Source organism: Urocitellus parryii, chromosome 3, assembly GCF_045843805.1.
Source record: "Urocitellus parryii isolate mUroPar1 chromosome 3, mUroPar1.hap1, whole genome shotgun sequence".
Classification (NCBI taxonomy): domain Eukaryota; kingdom Metazoa; phylum Chordata; class Mammalia; order Rodentia; family Sciuridae; genus Urocitellus; species Urocitellus parryii.
The window spans coordinates 13,630,315-13,649,600 of NC_135533.1; the positions used below are offsets into that span (position 1 = coordinate 13,630,315).

Consider the following 19,286-nt stretch of genomic DNA (forward strand, 5'->3'; position numbering starts at 1 on the left):
TATGATGGATAATGCTGCACTAAACATCTTTGTGCATATCATTTTTTCTTCTGAATTATTTCCTTAGGAAAAATTCCCAGAAGTGGAATTACAGGATCAAAGGGTATGAACATTTTTATGGCTCTTAATATGTGCCAGTAGAATTTTCTTTAAGGATTGATGAAGCCGTTGGTTTTGAATGGCCTGAAATGGATTTCAGCATTTGATCAGGACTAAAAATCCTTTCAGTTATAGGGTTAGGTTGACAAGTACTTCAAAATTTAGATTTTTATCATGTCCACTAGCTAATTTCATATTCTTTGTTTTGTGAAGTAATTATAAGACAGGTGTTATTTTGAATTAACCTTTCTATTAATGTAGAGTGAAAATTCAGTGTTGCTATTATTTTCTTACCATATGCTTTGAATAAATATACTTTACTATTTATTTGTAGGACTTGATTAGAGACCAAGGGTTTCGTGGTGATGGAGGTAAGTAGTGAGTTCAGTTTAAAAAAAAAAAATGCTCAGGAAAAAATGCAATTGCTTTGCTGCTTATCTCCTTTATACTTGCTTCTTTCATGAAACACAGACACAGAGAAAAATAAGTAGCGAAAACCCAAATTTTTGTAGTATTTATCATTTATTGCTAATTTTAACTAATTCTTGACATGAATAGGAAATGAGAAAACACAAAAGGTAGTCTTAAATGTACCATCTGTAACTTAAATATTGCATCAAGAAGAGATCCTTAATTATTTTAACCACTTCGTTAACTTCTACCTCTCTTAAACAGAAATTGATAAATTTCCTTTGGGGTCCTCCATTCATACTTAAAACTTTATTTTGCTAAATCATGACTTGGATTGCCTGCCAGAGCTCCTTAGTTTGTCAGACATTTCCCTTCAACTTTCTGGAAGTGTTTGAAATGTACCTTTTATTGAATAGCTAGCCCAGAATGGAAAAGCTCACCCTTGGATTAGTCTAGTAAATAAAGCAAGCAAACAAGAAATTGCTGTATCTTTCAGAATTTTTAACTTAAGAAACATTGCTTAAGAAAAAATTTTTTATAAGAATTTATCCCATTTAATGTTTTCTCAGAGATGGTATTTAAGACTGCCTTGAAGTTTTCTTGCAGGAGGTCCTCTGTACTTCTCTAATAAGGAAGACCTGCAGTATCACGGACAGAGCTGGTCTCTTCATTGTGACCTTCTGTATCTTCAAAATATCTAAGCCCAGACTCAGAGATATTTTCTAAGTAAACATTGTATATACCATCTTTTGTTATATTTCTGTACACCTATGAAGCTACCAAAATAATAAGCCTGCATTATGTACTCTGGACTTGGTATTGACTAGAGCACATAGTTATACAAAGGGTTTTTCTTCTGTTTGTTATTCCATGAACCTGCCAATTTAATGTTGCTGCCAGTTTGACTTTCATATGTCTTAATAGCTGTGGCTTTTGATAATCTTGCCCAATACATCAAGCATTTAAATGTTGCCATCATGTTAGCATCACAGAGTTAACTTTGTCATAAACACTGCCTGCTTAGAATCTAAAATCAAGTGGCATTTCTTGTCCTTTTTATGAGTCACTTTTTAAAAAATGATTGGGATTTTATAAAAATAAGCAGGTTAAAGAAAAAAGTCCAGAATTATTTTGTGAAGCGGGCTTCAATTCATCTTATTTATTCCCCATGACTTCTTTCATTTCTTCTGTGTGTCTGTCTTCCTGTGTTTGCCTGCCCCTCTCTTTCTCTTCTAACAGCCCCCTTGAACCAGCTGATGCGCTGTCTTCGGAAATACCAATCCCGGACTCCCAGTCCCCTCCTACATTCTGTCCCCAGTGAAATAGTGTTTGATTTTGAGCCTGGCCCAGTGTTCAGAGGTAGTTGGGCTCTTCTTTCTTGTTTTCACCCAAAGCAAACTAAATATAAACTACAGATGCTGTTTGTGCCTCACCCTCACAGCGTGTGTTTGTAAGTGTGAGAGTTTTCAGTACTGAATTTCTGCTTGGCCTGGCTGGAATGCTCTGAATGTGCTTCTCACACATATTCACTACTACAAGTTTTCTGTATGCTGTCTGTCATAAATTTTTAAGAGAGAAAAAAAATCTGAGCTGAGATTTTCCATCTTGTTATTTGTTATACTATTATATCTTGGTCTTGATAACTTAAACTCAGTGGGTGGGAACAAATAAGATGGGAGGGATCTTCAATATGGATTCCTTAAATTTTAATGTAGGTGATGACTTTGATTAACTATTTGTTAACAATTTTTGTGGTTTTTAAGAAAATTGAAATATAAATGGAAACCCCTATTAAAAATATTTTTGTTAGGCTTTTGGCTTTTTTTTTTTTAATTTTGTAATATCAGCAATGTGTTTTGGGTTTTGTTTTCTTTCGTTCTTTGCCCCAATATGGGATGTGTATATTTTATGAAAAAATAGGGAATTGTTTTTAAAACAGAAAGATTTATCATATATTTTGGATATTTCAGAATACTTCAGAAACTCAGAGTAGTTATACTCTAATTATACCTTAATAGGAAGAAAAAGTTAGCAGTATAATTTTACTCTGCCTTTTATTTTGCCATATTTTAGTTCTTAAACTGACTTTTTAAAATTTGAAGTCAAAGTTGGTACAGATGTCTGGCTACAAATATTTTTTTTAAAGAATTATCTGGGTGCAGTGGTGTATACCTGTGATCCCAGCAATTTAAGGAGCTGAGGCAAGAGAGCCTCAGCAAGTTAGGGAAACCCTGCCTATCAAAATAAAAAAAACGAAAAGGGCCCTGGCTAGGTCAGTGGTAGAGCATCCCTACTATGTTCAACCCTAGTACTGCAAAAAAAAAAACAAAAAAGGAATTATATTTACTGGCTCTTGATCGATACTTTTTTCAAAAAATAGTTGTAAATGGATACAATATCTTTATTTTATTTATTTTTATGTGGTGCAGAGGATCGAACCCAGTGCCTCACACATGGTAGGCAAGCAATCTACCACTGAGCTACATCCCCAGCCCCCTGTTACTTTTTTTATTAATTTTTTTATTTATATATGACAACAGAATGCATTACAATTCTTATTACACATATAGAGCACAATTTTTTCATATTTCTGGTTGTATACAAAGTATATTCACACCAATTCGTGTCTTCATACATGTACTTTAGATAATGTCCATCACATTCCACCATGTAGCAATGGTGTTTTCAGTTTTGTTCTCTCAGCCAGCTGTTTCTCAGAAAAATCCATGAAATGGGATGGAAGTTCATCCAGTACTGAATAATATGATTAAATTAAGGAATAAAATGTTACTAAGTAGACCAGAACTATGTCACCTGGGTAAGCGATTAAGACTATATGGTGTTGAAAATATCAATGGCAGGCAGAAAATGGATTGTGCTCTAATTAAAAGACAAGTTAGACACCATTTTATTTTAGAAAACTGCCTGTGAGAGCATGGAAATTTCACATGCTATTATAGTATGATGTAACAATGGTAAAATTTCTACCCAGATTGAATTTTTTTTTTTAAAGAAAGGAAGGAGCAATGTGGGATAATCACTTAGAAAGATTAAGATATTTCTCTTTTTTGGTACTGGAAATTGAACCCTAGGGTGCTTTACCATTGAGCTACATCCCTAGTCCTTTTTCGTTTTTATTTTGAGACAGGGTTTCACTAAGTTACCAAGGCTGGCCTCAAACTTGCAATCTTTCTGCCTTGGCCTCCTGAGTCCCTGGTATTACCAGGGTGCACCCCTGTACCCAGCCCATATTTAACATTGAAATGTTTTTTGTTTTTTTTTTTAATATCCTTGTTCTTTGAAAAACTATGGTCTCATCTCTACCATATGAGTTGTAATCTTTAAAAAAAATATATATATCTATATATATATGTGTATATATATATGTATATATATGTATATATTCCTGAAGATTTTATATATATATATATATATATATACACACACACACACACACACACACACACACACACATATATATATAGAAATATTGCCTAGAAATCCTGGTCCTATTCAGCTGTATTCAAGCCTGACTCATTGTCCTGAGCCCCTCTGAACCAGATGCACTATACATAGACTTAGGATGTTTACCACTGAGTCAGTATTTGGAAATGTGCCCATCAGAAAGGTTCTAATCTTACCAACTGAGTCCACTTCCAAAGAGTACTCCTTGGGCTTACTTGGCCTACAAAATATTGGCATTTGTAGTAACTTGCCTAAAAGGCCATAACATTTACTTTATACTCACTTATAAATGCAGAGATTTTCAGAAAATTTTAAGGAAACCTACTTGGCTTTGCTTATAGTCATTTTGTTATAAAGGTAACAAATAATCTATATTAGTCAAAAAAAAAAAAACCTCCAGGAACTACTGACACTGATCAATATTTCTTAAGTAGTAAAGCTTATAGTTTGGGGTTATATTTAAATATTAGTGGCTAATATGAACAAGCCCTATATTTTCAATATTAAGGTAACATTAGAAAATATTTCCATTTGGGGGTTTCCATATTTTTTAATATTGATTGGCTATTGAGGTAATACAATTAAAAGTTTCTATTTAAAAATGTGTTATATAGGCTTTTTAATTGACTTTACTTTTTAAATTTTTCTTCAAAGACAAATTTTTTTTAAATTAGACTTTGGACTAGGAAAAGTTAAACCAATAATATATCTATCATTAGATGTTTTAAAACTGTAATTAAGTTGGCCAGAAAACTAAAAAAAAATTAGTACTAATCACCAATAGGCCTCTTTTGACTTGTTTTTTTCAAAAGGTCAGTATTTGAACATATACTACATTTTAATAGCAAGTTTAAGTCCAAATCTAAGTCCCCCCTTGCACTTTGTACACCCCCTGATAAAGGAACTCGCTCCCTTGCTCCTCCTTAATGGATACATTTTCCCTAATTTAGGATCAACCACAGGTTTGTCTGCAACCCCACCTGCCTCATTACCAGGCTCACTCACTAATGTGAAAGCCTTACAGAAATCTCCAGGACCTCAGCGGGAAAGGAAGTCATCTTCCTCCTCAGAAGACAGGAATAGGATGGTAAGAATATTTATCTTTTTTTTCACTGGAGTCCTTTCTTTTTTGAAATCAGAGCCACATAAATGTCACTTTTAGATATGTTATATCTGTATATGATAAAAAATTCCCCTATCAAATTTAACAGTTGATTTTTGCTTAAGCATATTCCCACAACACCAATTTTCATTTTCATCTCTAATGTAAAAGGCAGTTTTGGAAGAGTAACCGTAGCATTCTGTTTCTAATAAGAAAAAAGAGCCAGGCATAGTGGTACACACCTGTAATCCCAGCTACTCAGGAAGCTGAGACAAAGATAGCAAGTTTGAGGCCAGCCTCAGTAACTAAACAAGACCCTGTCTCAAAATGAAAAATAAAAAGGGCTGAGGGACGTGGCTCAGTGGTAAAGCACCCCTGGGTTCAAACCCCAGTACCTAAAATAAAATAAGGAAAAAAGAGTAAATAAATTTTTGGAAAGCATGATTAAGCATACATATTCTAAAGGCTGAACTACAATTCAAAAATCTACCAAGTGACATTTTTCCCTATTTGAAAAATTAACTTTCTGCTACTTGTTGGGAAGATGATCCTTTAACCCTATGAAAATAATTGGAGATATAGATAGATAGATAGATAGATTTTTTTTTTTAGAGATACCAGTTCAGATCTATGAGAAAATTTAATTCTGACTAGAAAAAAGTAACTAGAAAAATTGTTTCCTGTTACTACAACATATTAGGTTAAATTTTTAGGTATTTGGAGGCAAAAACTTATCATAAATACATAATATTTATCTTGCCCTTATAATCCTCCAAATAATACAAAGCTGGTTTTTCTTATTAATTTTAATAATAGGCATTTCTCACACATGCTCAATAAATAATTTTCATTTCTAAATAAATTGTTTCTATCCAAGTCTGACTTGTCTTAATTTTGTTTTGTATTTTTAGTCATATTTTTAAAAATTTTTTTTTAGTTGTTGATAGATAGTTATTTTATTTATTTTTATGTGGTGCTGAGGATCAAACCAGTGCCTCACACATGGTAGGCAAGCGCTCTACCACAGAGCCACAACCCCAGCTCCTAGTCATACTTTTAACTATTATTTCTTCAGCTTTTGGTGAAAGAAGTGATATTATCTTCCTCATCTTGCTCCTCTCAGGCTTAGGTTAATATACTTCACATGGAACATAAGGTTTCCCCTTTTTGTTTGGTTGGCCTAACTTGACTTTTGCACTATTTTTATCAAGAAAACACTTGGTAGACGGGATTCAAGTGATGATTGGGAGATTCCTGATGGACAGATCACAGTGGGACAAAGAATTGGATCTGGATCATTTGGAACAGTCTACAAGGGAAAATGGCATGGTATGTATGTTAATATTGTTGACATAGTCACAAGTCTCACAGTAATAGTATATGTGTAACCATTTTTATTTTTAAAAATCAAAGAATACTCACTATTTGCATCATTTTCATCAGATGCAGAAGTTCTCCCAAACTGTAACAAGAATTATGGGAAATAAAACCTAGGTTCACAGCAATCAGGACTCCTTTCATTATATTACTAATTATTTATTTATTTGTGTTTGTGTTGCTAGGGATCAAACCCAGGGCCTTGCCCATACTAGACAGTTGTTCTCCCACTGAGCTATATGCCCAGCCCTTTTTATTTTTATTTTGAGAGGGTCTCATTAAGTGACCCAGACTAGCCTTGAACTTGTAGCTCTCCTGCCTCAGAGTAATTGGGAGTACAGGCATGTGGCACTTCGCCTTACTGCAGTAATAATTTTTTAAAATTAAGATTCTCCAGATTAGCTGTTCCCCCAAATCTGGGTTGGTTTCTGTTTTTTGTTGTTGTTGTTTTGTTTTGTTTTTTTAATACGAGTGTTTGAACCAAGGAGCTTTAACCACTGCACCACATCCCTAGCCCTTTTTTCAAATATGTATTTTATTTGGAGACAGGGTCTCCTTGAGTTGCTTAGGGCCTTGCTAAACTGCTGAGGCTGCCTCAGCCTCCTGAGCTGCTGGAATTACAGGTGTGTGTCATCACGCCCAGTGAATGAACAAATTTTTTTAAATTGACCATATTTAGAGATATGATTGTAGTGCTGCTGGTGGGAAAATAAATTGTTACAAATTTTCTATAAGACAATTTGGCAGTATGTGTATTGAGCCATTATTTGTATTATTATAAATATTATTATTATATATAATTTGGGAATATGTATATTGATGACATCCTTAGGAAGTAATGGGACAGGAATGAATAGTCACGTATAAAAGTATATTCATCAAAGATTTAGTAAGAATGCAAAATGAAAATTAAAAAACGATTAGATAAATAGATAAATAAATTGGATCCATACATGATTGTATAGGATTTTTCAAATGATATGCTAGAATTACATTTATTGATATGGAAGGTGTCTTTGGTGTATTAAATTGTATAAAAGCAGCATGTGTAATACCCCATATATGTTATATATATAATATAAAAAATTTCTATCAGAATTTTACTGTATTTCTCATTTTTTATATATTCATAAATATTCACACTGCATTCATATATAAGCCTTATCATTCATATATAAAATGTCAGTGAGTGGCATTATGGTAATTTTTTTCTGGGTGCTTTCAAAATGTTTTTAAACATTGGTTTTAAGTGTAGGTAAGTTATATGGTACCACTGATAAAATGAATGTTGTATTATATTGATAATTAAGAGAAATCAATAATATATATATATATATAAAAGCTTAATGTACATATTAAAAAGTGCATGTAAGTATACAAGTAGCTGAAATCTCAAAAAGTGAATAGATAGCCATGATCAACAAACAGAACATTATTGTCATACTAGAAGCTCCCCTGATGCCCCTTTCCAGTCACTCCTCCCCCAAGGTTAGCTACCAACCTGACTGCAACAGGAATCATACAGCATGTACCCTTCAGTGTCTGGCCCCTTATGTTGTATGCAAGATTCATCTGTATTGTTGTTGGAAGTCATTCATTCTCTTTCAATGTGTAAGCTGATTTCTTCTTCCATCTACTGTGTAATGAGCATTTGGATGGTTTCCAGTTTGGTGCTATTCCAATGATGTTGCTATGAATTTTTTTTATATCTTTCAGAGAACATATAAATCTATTTTTGCTGGGTATACATACCTTGGAGAAAATTGTAGGACCATATGATGTGCATATGTCCAGTTTTATAGATACTACCAGCAATATTACAAAATGGTTGTACCAATTTTCACTTTTAGTGGTAGTGTGTAAGAGTTATGGCTATCTTACATAAACTTTTTTTAATTAGCTATAATTTTAATCATTTTTCTAATGAAAAGCATCATAAATAATCCATAACTTTGTACATAATGTTAACTGCTCTGATAAAGAAGTTCGAAGTTTTCTACTTTAAGCCAAGCTCCACTGGGACTCTTATCTCTAGTTTCAGTGTTCATTTAGTAAATATATCTCATTGAGTATTGTTAAATAATTGGAAAAATACTCTGGGTACTTACTTAAACTAAATTTCCAGGGAAAACAAGGTTGTCTATTTTGGGGGTTGGTCTTTTGAAATACTAGTATAGGAGTATTGCTGTTAATTTTGTTTTTATCCTTCAAAAATTAATACAGTTTAGACAGTTAGGCATAATTTATTTGTAGTTTAACAGTGTTATGGATTTACAGTTATTATAATTAGTGGAAATCCCCAAGAATGTTTTATAGTTTTAAATTTTTTAAATTGGAATGACATTTGGAATGATGATTACCTTTTAGGTGATGTGGCAGTGAAAATGTTGAATGTGACAGCACCCACACCTCAACAGTTACAGGCCTTCAAAAATGAAGTAGGAGTACTCAGGTGAGCGTATGCAAATTACTGTTTCTAGGAGGAAAGAAGTTATTATTATTAGCTCCTGTTTTCTGGTGGTAGCCACTATTAGCTTTACAATTTACTCAAAATGAATAAGTATATAGAGCCATAGGATGTCTAATTTTCTTTCAGCTTATTCTTTTAAGTGGTATTCATATTATTTGGTATAGCTGATAGAAAACTTAATTCTAGACTGAAGTAATGAAAATATAGTATGTGACCATGTGAAATAGTAGTTTCACTTATGGAAATAATGCTCTCAAAATTCTAAGTGTTTCAGAATATCTTTTAGAGATTTCATTTACTCCTGTGCCTAGAACTTATGGAACATTTACAAATGAGAGTAAGTTCAAAATAGGACAACTTAAATGGGGAAGATTCTAGAACTGTAATTTGGAAAGACAGAGAGTCAACAAAACTGAGGATATTTAATCCAGAGAAGACTTAGATTTAAAAGGATACTGAGTTGCTACCTTATATTCCAGAGAGCAGAAAAGGGAAGAAAGTTGTGGAGGTTGGAGGAAAATGATTTTGTCTCACAAGAAAACTTTCTAATACTAGAACCATTTAAGCAGAAAAGCGGGTAGGGTAGCTCTATTCAATTAGTGAGCTTCCCATAAATTCAAGGTATTAAGCAACCTCTGCTTACTTGTCAGATATATTTTTTTAAAAAAGACATTTCTGAATAGGATGGATGAATAGATAATTAATTAGATAATTCATCTAAATGTATACTTATAATGCTTTTTTTTTTTAATACCACTTTCTGTTCATCTTACTGCTTGACTACTTTGACTCCCTTTTAAGAATTGCTAAAGTTTATTGGCATTTACTATTTACCATCACTTTACTTTTACAGGAAAACACGACATGTGAATATCCTACTCTTCATGGGCTATTCCACAAAGCCACAACTAGCTATTGTTACCCAGTGGTGTGAGGGCTCCAGCTTATATCACCATCTCCACATCATTGAGACCAAATTTGAAATGATCAAACTTATAGATATTGCACGGCAAACTGCACAGGGCATGGAGTAAGTTCCATTCTGTTAAATCTCTTGTAAATTCCTTTTGAAGACAATTGAAGATGTTTTAAAGACTTGATACTTCTTTTGGATTGCATTTTAAATTACTGTTCAGCAGTATAAGGACTCTAATGACTAGCAATATGATACAGAAATATAAAGCAGTCTTTCCCTAGTGCAGTCATCAAAACCTACAGTGACGAATACCAATAATTTCATAGTAAATATACAGCTGAGTGTTTCACATTCAGTGATTTAAGTAAGCAGTAGAGACTCAGGAAACAAAAATAGATAAAAAAATAAACTGAACTAAAAGTTATTTAACAATTGTATATATGTATATGTATATATACTTATATGTATATGTAATAATTGCTAATTATCCTTTCAAATCATTTTCACTAAGTGCCCAAATTTTTTATTGCAAACAGGTCATTTAATAAGTTAAAATGAAAATCCTCATTCTCATTCTTTTTGAGGTCTTCAGGTTTAGAGAGAGATATATGTATATGTGTATATATGTATGTGTGTGTGTATATATATATATGTATATATACATAAAATTTTGTGGCATAATTGAAAATATAGTTAATTTTAAAATTTGCATAGCTTAAAATGGAGAACTGAAATTCTGCATATAACTCTTAACTGCAAATAAATAGGTAAACCAAAAAAAAAATTAAATTTTGAAAACACATGAAATTCAATAAAGTAAACTAAGCATACTTTAAAAATATCCTAATTTAATATTTTGTAGTATACAAATTGTTTTCACATGCATAGGTTGTCCTTTAATGTTATGAAGTAGATATTTTTATTTTCTTTTTACAAATAAGGAAACAGTCTTTTAAGTGACTTGTATAAGGACACACATTTAATAAATAGCAGAAAAGTTGTTTAACTTAGGATTTCCAATACCAACATTTTTTCTCTAAAAGCCACTATGCTTTTTTTTCATTATAAAATTAGAATAAAAGGATATATGCAGGGGCTGGGTTGTGGCTCATTGGTAGAGTATTTACCTAGCACTAGGTTCAAACCTCAGCACCACATAAAAATGAAATAAAGAGATTCTGTCCATCTACAACTAAAATATAAATATTAAAAAAAAAATCACTTATAGAAAGTAGGTGTTGGAGCCAGGACTAAAAACTGGACCTTGTTCTTAAGTATTCCCTCTTCACCACCTTCCCTGGCTCAAAACCAGGTAATATATCTGTAATTTTAGACTGTTTACAAACCTATTTTCAGCCAAAATGCTATACTGCATATTATTACTTTATTTAGAACTGTTCTACTTGTCTACTAAACTTAAAACACTCTCACCCTTTCAGATAAGTTGGAATCTGTATCTGTTCAAATCTAAATTTGAGGAGTAAACCATGGCAAAAACAATAAACATTCAGCAAAAAAAAAAAAAAAAAAAAACTTATTTTCTTTCCCCCCACTGATCTCTTTCCTGTTTCTTTAACAGGCCAGGCATGCTCTGTCAGCTCATTTGTACTTGTTCTTTTCTATTTAATATACTTATGCTACAAATGTCCTTAAATTCTCTTTTCAAATATCCCTTCTTTTTTTTAAGACATGCCTTCTCAGATCACTTTAGATAAATAACAGGTCCCCCGCCCATCATGTCACTCTCAATTGCCCCTACCCTTGTTCATTTGTTTTGTTGTTTAACACCCAATCCCACATGACTTGCTTTTCTCATTGTCTGCCCCCTTCACTAGAATGCAAACTGTATGAGGGTGGGGCTTTGTTTTGTTTGTTTCTTTGTGCCTGGAATGGGGCCTGGCCTGGAATAGGTACATAATACTTTATCTGTGACATGACTACACACAACTCTTTGTTATTGATAGGTTCGTCTTCCAGAAGAGAGAAAAGCCAAATTCTTCTCATATCAAAACTGAGAAATGTCAAAGAAAATAAAACAGCCAAAGAAGTAATAAAAGTGAATAATAGAAGGGAAAAGGGTTTATGATATAAAGAGGCAGCAAAATATAGTATTATAAGTTGTTTTTAGTGAGACACAGTTCACACTTCTGTAATCCCAGCTACTTGGGAGGTTGAGACAATAGGATCTCAAGTTCAAGGCCAGCATGTGGAATTTAAAATTTCAAGAGCCTGTCTCAAAATAAATTTATTTTTTTTAATTTATTTATTTTTTTAATGTTGGTTGTTCAAAACATTACATAGTTCTTGATATATCATATTTCACATTTTGATTCAAGCGGGTTATGAACTCCCATTTTACCCCGTATACAGCTTGCAGAATCACATCAGTTACACTTCATTGCTTTACATATTGATAAACTCATGTCTGTTGTATTCTGCTGCCTTTCCTATCCTCTACTATCTCCTCTCCCCTCCCCTCCCCTCCCCTCTTCTCTCTCTACCCCCACTACTGTAATTCATTCCTCCCCCTTGTACTGTTTTTCCCTTTCCCCTCACTTCCTCTTGTGTGTAATTTTGTATAACCCTGAGGGTCTCCTTCCATTTCCATGCAATTTCCCTTCTCTCTCCCTTTCCCTCCCACCTCTCATCCTTGTTTAATGTTGGTCTTCTTCTCGTGCTCTTCTTCCCTAGTCTGTTCTTAGTTACTCTCCTTATATCAAAGGAGACATTTGGCATTTGTTTTTTAGGGCTTGGCTAGCTTCACTTAGCATAATCTGCTCTAATGCCATCCATTTCCCTCCAAATTCTATGATTTTGTCATTTTTTACTGCAGAGTAATACTCCATTGTGTATAAATGCCACATTTTTTTTATCCATTCGTCTATTGAAGGGCATCTAGGTTGATTCCACAGTCTTGCAATTGTGAATTGTGCTGCTATGAACATCGATGTAGCAGTGTCCCTGTAGCATGCTCTTTTTAGGTCTTTAGGGAATAGACCTAGAAGGGGAATGGCTGGGTCAAATGGTGGTTCCATTCCCAGCTTTCTAAGAAATCTCCATACCGCTTTCCAAATTGGCTGCACCAATTTGCAGTCCCACCAACAATGTACAAGTGTACCCTTTTCCCCACAACCTCGCCAGCACTTATTGTTGTTCGACTTCATAATGGCTGCCAATCTTACTGGAGTGAGATGGTATCTTAGGGTGGTTTTGATTTGCATTTCTCTGACTGCCTAGAGATGGTGAGCATTTTTTCATGTACTTATTGATTGATTGTATGTCCTCCTCTGAGAAGTGTCTATTCAAGTCCTTGGCCCATTTGTTGATTGGGTTATTTATTATCTTATTGTCAAATTTTCTGAGTTCTTTATATATTTCTGAGTTCTTTATATATTCAGGAAGTGTGAATCAGGTGGTATAGCGATTCCAGATCTCAAACTATACTACAGAGCAATAGTAACAAAAACAGCATGGTACTGGTACCAAAACAGGCGGGTGGACCAATGGTACAGAATAGAGGACACAGAAACCAACCCACAAAACTACAACTTTCTTATATTTGATAAAGGGGCTAAAAGCATGCAATGGAGGAAAGATAGCATCTTCAACAAATGGTGCTGGGAAAACTGGAAATCCATATGCAACAAAATGAATCTGAATCCCTTTCTCTCGCCAAGCACAAAAGTTAACTCAAAATGGATCAAGGAGCTTGATATCAAATCAGAGACACGGCATCTGATAGAAGAAAAAGTTGGCTACGACCTACATACTGTGGGGTCGGGCTCCAAATTCCTCAATAGGACACCCATAGCACAAGAGTTAACATCTAGAATCAACAAATGGGACTTACTTAAACTAAAAAGTTTTTTCTCAGCAAAAGAAACAATAAGAGAGGTAAATAGGGAGCCTACATCATGGGAACAAATCTTTACTCCTCACACTTCAGATAGAGCCCTAATATCAAAATAAATTTAAAAGAAAAATCTAGCAACAGTGAAAGGGCAATGAAGTACCAGTGAAAACAAGTGAAACAAGTGACTGTAGAAAAGAACACTATCATATTGGAATTGTGTAGTGTGGAAAATTGTCAGGGAAAAGGTGATATTTTCCCATCACTTTATGGTTTAAAATTATGCAGTCTGTCTACTCCAAACACTTTGTTTACATTTTAAAATTGTTCTCATTCTGTAATGAGTGTGCCTCACACTCACATTCATTCTCTCTCTCTCTCTTTCTCTCTCCCTCCCTCTCTCCCTCCCCCCACCATATATATGTATATATATTTGTGTATGTGTGTATGTGTGTGTGTGTATATACATATATATATATAAAATATGTGTACATGCACGCACACACACATTTTCATCAGGTTTATCCTAGATTTTAGTACCTGAAAAAGTACAAATTATAAACTATAGACCCTCTAGCAGAGTTTACTTTTTATTACAAGCTTAAAATTAACCAAATAAAATACAGTTTCTCCCCCACCCCTTTTTTTTGTTCCTTTTTATAAGATGGTTATATGCTTCTGGATACATGTACCAACACATCGTACATTCCTGAAGACTTTGACAGATTGAAAATTCTCCTATTACACTGGCTTTGTGGGAACTGGGTTTGTAGATCAGTGTTAAAGCACTCACCTAGCACGTGTGAGGCCCTGGGTTTGATCCTCAGCACCACATAAAAACAAGTAAATAAAGGCATTGTGTCCAATTACACCTAAAAAATAAATATTTTTAAAAAATGGCTTTGTGCCAGGCATGGTGGCACTAACAATTAAGTCCACTTAACAGTGTACTTTTACAAAGCTCTCATTTCAGAATAGTCTGCCCCCTGAATGTTTTCTATGTTCTATTTAAAATTATCTTTTTTGACTGTACACCACATTTCATTCTTAAGTCCCAAGGCATAAGCAAAACAGGAATACCCTAACACATTGCTGGGTTGTAGCCACTTAAAAAATAAAATCTTCAATAATTAGAAAAGCAGAACCACTGTGACATTCCAGTGGTGTTATCTTTATTGGTGGGCTACAGACTACAAGCAAACAATTAATGGGTGACATTTTCCCTGGGTGATTTTGTCTTTTTTTAAAACAAAGTACTTCAGAGACAGGAAAGAATATCCTAGGGTCACTTGAACAAAGCCATTCTTACAATTGATAATTATAGATTAACTCTATATTTAGGAGTCAAAATTTATCGAGTCTGTTTTATCATCTTCTCACCTGCCAGTCATTGATTCAGGCTAAGGACCAAGTTTTTTTGAGAATATTGTCATTAAAGAAATTTCAGGTATGGTCACTACATCATGCCATTTCTTTGTAGGACTTATAATTTCAGAGGGTATAGTTTTTAATTTAGCTTTACTAGAAAATGTACTAAATGTTAAATCAGGGAAGCACATAGAGAAAGTCATGTTCTGGTGGTATGCTCACAGAAGCATTATATTCTGAAAATAAGATGATTAAAAAGAATTTTGAGATAAACTGCAACTGGCTTTTTTAAACAATGAAGAGTATGCCTCCTTTATTCATAAATAAACCTTATGAAAGGAAGATAAAAGGGGAATTTTAATTGAAAAGATGATGAACTTGTAAGAGTAATTGAATTCTAATTAGTCAAATACTTAGAGTAAAAATGATTTTTGGAGACGAGGATGATGATAATAAGGAAAATGCAAGGTAAAACAAAAAGGCATTGTTTTCACCTGCTAGAATTAGCAGAATGCCTAGATTTTGACAAGATCAAATGTTCATAAAAATTAGAGAAATTGATCACTGGGACATTCTGAATGAGACAAACCACACTGAGGGCATATCTGTAAGAACAGAAAAATGCTTGTTATATCTCCAGAAACACTAGTTTTTGTTCTAAGAGATGTGTTCAGGAAGAGATGTAATAATTTCATACTGTTAAAATAGTTTGTATTAGTAGAAGAACAGTAAATAAAATATTGGCACATATATATAGTGGAATAACAGTTAAAAGAAATGAACACTTAAAAGCAATACAATATAAAGTTAATTGAGAAAAGTAGCTGCTGCACAAAACCACTTAAAATTTTTTAAACAGCATTTTTTTAATTTTTGGATTTTTTTTTAAATGGTGCACACCTATGTATAAAATAAAAGTGTTGAAATAAGAATTAACACATACCAGTTCAGCAGTGGTTGCTTCCAGGAATAACAAAAAGGGATCAGGATGGGGGCAGCTATCACAGAGAAATAACACTAATTATTTCTTCCTTTTAATAACAAAAAAAGATTTTATAGTTAAATTTTACTTTTATAACTTTTTTATAAGTATAGACTTTGAAAAATGATTATCAGTAAATCATTAAATGATATGGTGAGACTATGAATGATTTATATATTATATAGTTTTTAATTTCAAGGCAAATTTTATTACAAGGAAATATAAAAACATTACAAAAATTTCAGAGAATATAAACACAAAGCACCAGTAAACTACCATCAAGAGATATCTTTAATACATTGATGTATGTTATGTATCCTTTCATTAATTGTGTATTATAATACTCTACACTGTGGTTTTGTTATTGGTTTTTAAGTATGGAATAATACTGGGTTTGCCTTCTTCAATCACTCTTATTTTGAACCTCTTTACTGGTTAGTAAATATTATGTTCTGATCACAGTGTTCTACATACTACTGACTCACTATTCCCTTCTTTTTTTTTTTTAATACCAAGTATGTTCTCCAGTTTTAAACATACACACTGACATGGCCAGGCACAGTGGCACACGCCTGTAATCCCAGCGGCTCTAGAGGCTGAGGCAGGAGGATCTCGAGTTCAAAGCCAGTTTCCGCAAAAGTGAAGCACTAAGCAACTCAGTGAAGCCCTGTCTCTAAATAAAATACAAAATAGGGCTAGGGATGTGGCTCAGTGGCCAAGTGCCCCTGAGTTCAAACCCCAGTACCAAAAAAAAAAAAAAAAAAACATTTCTTTAAGAAAATTGGAAGCACCTGCTATAACACCCACCCACCCATCCACCTACCTGCCTTCATGCCAAGTTGTTTTTCACTAAGAATCAAAGCCAACCACTTCACTGTGGTCCAGATCCCATTCTCCTTTGCTACTCAGAAAGGTCTTTTTAGTCAATCCTCCTATCTCTTGTTCATCAACAGTTTTTCCTTTGCTCCTGAATTACCTCCCTAAAAATCTTTCTTACAATGCACATTTGGCAGAATGCTTACAGTTGTTAATCTAAGTAGAAGATATATGAGGTGTTTATTGTATGCTTTCAACTTTCCTATATGTTTAAAATTTTCATAATAAATAAATTGTGAGGGACTCTCTCTTAATACCGCTGTCCTCTTCAGCTATCTCATTCCTCTTCAATAAAGCCTCTTAAGAAAGAGTTGATACTCATTGTTTAGTTTCTCTCCTCTCTTTTTATCTTGGAACCCACTCCAGTCAGGCTTTGGCCCCCTCCACTCCACAAAACACTTACAATAGTATAGTTACTGATGACCTCCATGTTACTAGATCTAATGGTTAAATTTTTAGTCCTCAGTTTATTTGATCTTTCAGAAACAGAATGTAGTTAATCACATCCTTCTACTTGAAACATGTTCTTAATTGATTGATTAATCCTGTTCTTAATGTCTTGGTATTCAAAATCTGGATAGTATCTGTACCACCTGGCAACTTTTTAGAAATGCTAAATCTTAGTTACCACCCTAAATCCACTGAATTGAAGTCTACATTTTAACAAGATCCCCAAATGATTTACACGGATATTGAAATCTTGAAGAACAATACATTAAAGTATATTCTCCTTGTTGTCCTACTACTATCTGTTCATCAGTTGGTTTCTCAACCCCCTGGAGATCTCATCTAGTTTAATGGTTTGAAGAATCATCTAAATAACATTTATTGAGCCTGCATACCTGTAATTCCAGTGACTCAGGAAGCTGAGATAGGAGGATCTCGAGTTCAAAGCCAGACTCGGCAACTTAGTGAAGTACCTGCAACTCAGTGAGACACTGTCTCTAAATATAAAAAGGGCTGAGGATGTGGCTGAGTGGTTAAGTACCCCTGAGTTAAATAACCCAGAACCAAAAAAAAAAAAAAAAAAATTAAAAATAAATAAAATAAATAAATAACATTTATCTGCCAGTCTCCGGTCAGTTCATTTTGTTTGTACTCAAGATTCATACTTAATATCTGCTTAACGTATCTATTTGACTATCTAATGGGCCCCTCAAATTTAATACATATAAAACTAAGCTGCTTGTCTTTTTCTTTGAGTCCAATCTTCCTATATTCTATTTCTCTCAGCAACAGTTCTTTGAGCTGTTTACATAGATCAAATATTACAGTGATCCATGAATTGTTCTTTTTTTCACAGCACACAGTCATCAACTCTCATTGGGATCTTCTGCTTTTATCTCCAAGACAGAGAACAGTTGTTGCTTAGCAAATAGTGGGCTTTCATTAAATGTGGTTAAAAAAAATAGAAGAAAAACAACCCAGCAAGATAAACATTATCACCTCCATATTATAGATTAGGAATTCAAACCCCTAATCTGTAAATTATAAATGTACCCAAGGTTATATGGCTATTAAGGGACATAGCTGGATTTCAAACTCAAATCTATGTGCTCAAAACCCATGTTCTTTCTGCCATGCCTGTCTGGTCATGTCACTTAAGTACTCTGGATTCTTAAATTCCCATCTTCATAATTTGGAATTATTGGCTTTTTGCATGCCTCACAAATAAAGAAGTGAGGGTTAGAAAATCAAATAACATAAAAATATTCTGAAAACTTTAAAATGCTATATGAATACAAAAAGGGTGGTGTTTTCTTACAGAAGTGCTTTAGTTTTTGCTTTTGTTTTAAAGTTATCAGTCCACTTCAAATTAATTTTTGTATGTGTTATGACATATCTGTCAAGGTTTTTTTTTTTCCTACATGAATATCCAGTTGTTGCAGCAATATTTGTTATAAAGAGTGTTGTTTCCTCCACTGAGATACCTTGCTTTTGTAAATAAACAAATGTCATGCCTCTGATTTTATATTTGGACTTGGGAATGTTTAAAATAAACTTATATAAAAGAATAGCATGGTTTTTGCTATTCCAAACAAAAATAGGATGTGCTGAAAAATAGAGATAGGCAGTCAGTGACACTCTACAGAAAAACAGAGCCTTTGTCCTCATAATTCCATTTAGAAGATGAATGGTATAGTATTTGAAGTCAAGAAATTACCTTATAGTCATGATTTGAAGATTTCATATACAAACTATGCCTTGTTTTAATGACAGTGAGTAAAAAGTATGTGTACCACCATGAAAAAAAGAATAAAATCAAGAAGGTTTAAAGTTTTCTGTTGGTAAAGACGAGGTTTGGCTCAAACAAGTAGCTTCTGATCTCCTAAGCAAAGCACTTACTTCAAACAGGGGCAGTGAAAATCT

The 19,286-nt window shown here is 33.5% G+C and overlaps 1 protein-coding gene across 3 annotated transcripts in view; it reads left to right on the forward strand.

The window, feature by feature from the left end:
- Positions 1–19,286, forward strand: part of Braf (B-Raf proto-oncogene, serine/threonine kinase) — a 177,600-nt gene that overhangs the window by 125,500 nt on the left and 32,814 nt on the right. Inside the window, exons 9-15 of one of the 3 annotated variants that reach the window (XM_026405387.2) lie at positions 68–103; positions 434–470; positions 1,750–1,869; positions 4,926–5,062; positions 6,289–6,406; positions 8,822–8,906; positions 9,778–9,954. In XM_026405387.2, the coding sequence (XP_026261172.1) occupies positions 68–103; positions 434–470; positions 1,750–1,869; positions 4,926–5,062; positions 6,289–6,406; positions 8,822–8,906; positions 9,778–9,954 (710 nt within the window). The remainder of the gene's footprint in view (positions 1–67; positions 104–433; positions 471–1,749; positions 1,870–4,925; positions 5,063–6,288; positions 6,407–8,821; positions 8,907–9,777; positions 9,955–19,286) is intronic. The other 2 variants (XM_077795927.1, XM_026405385.2) reach the window with 2 other exon arrangements.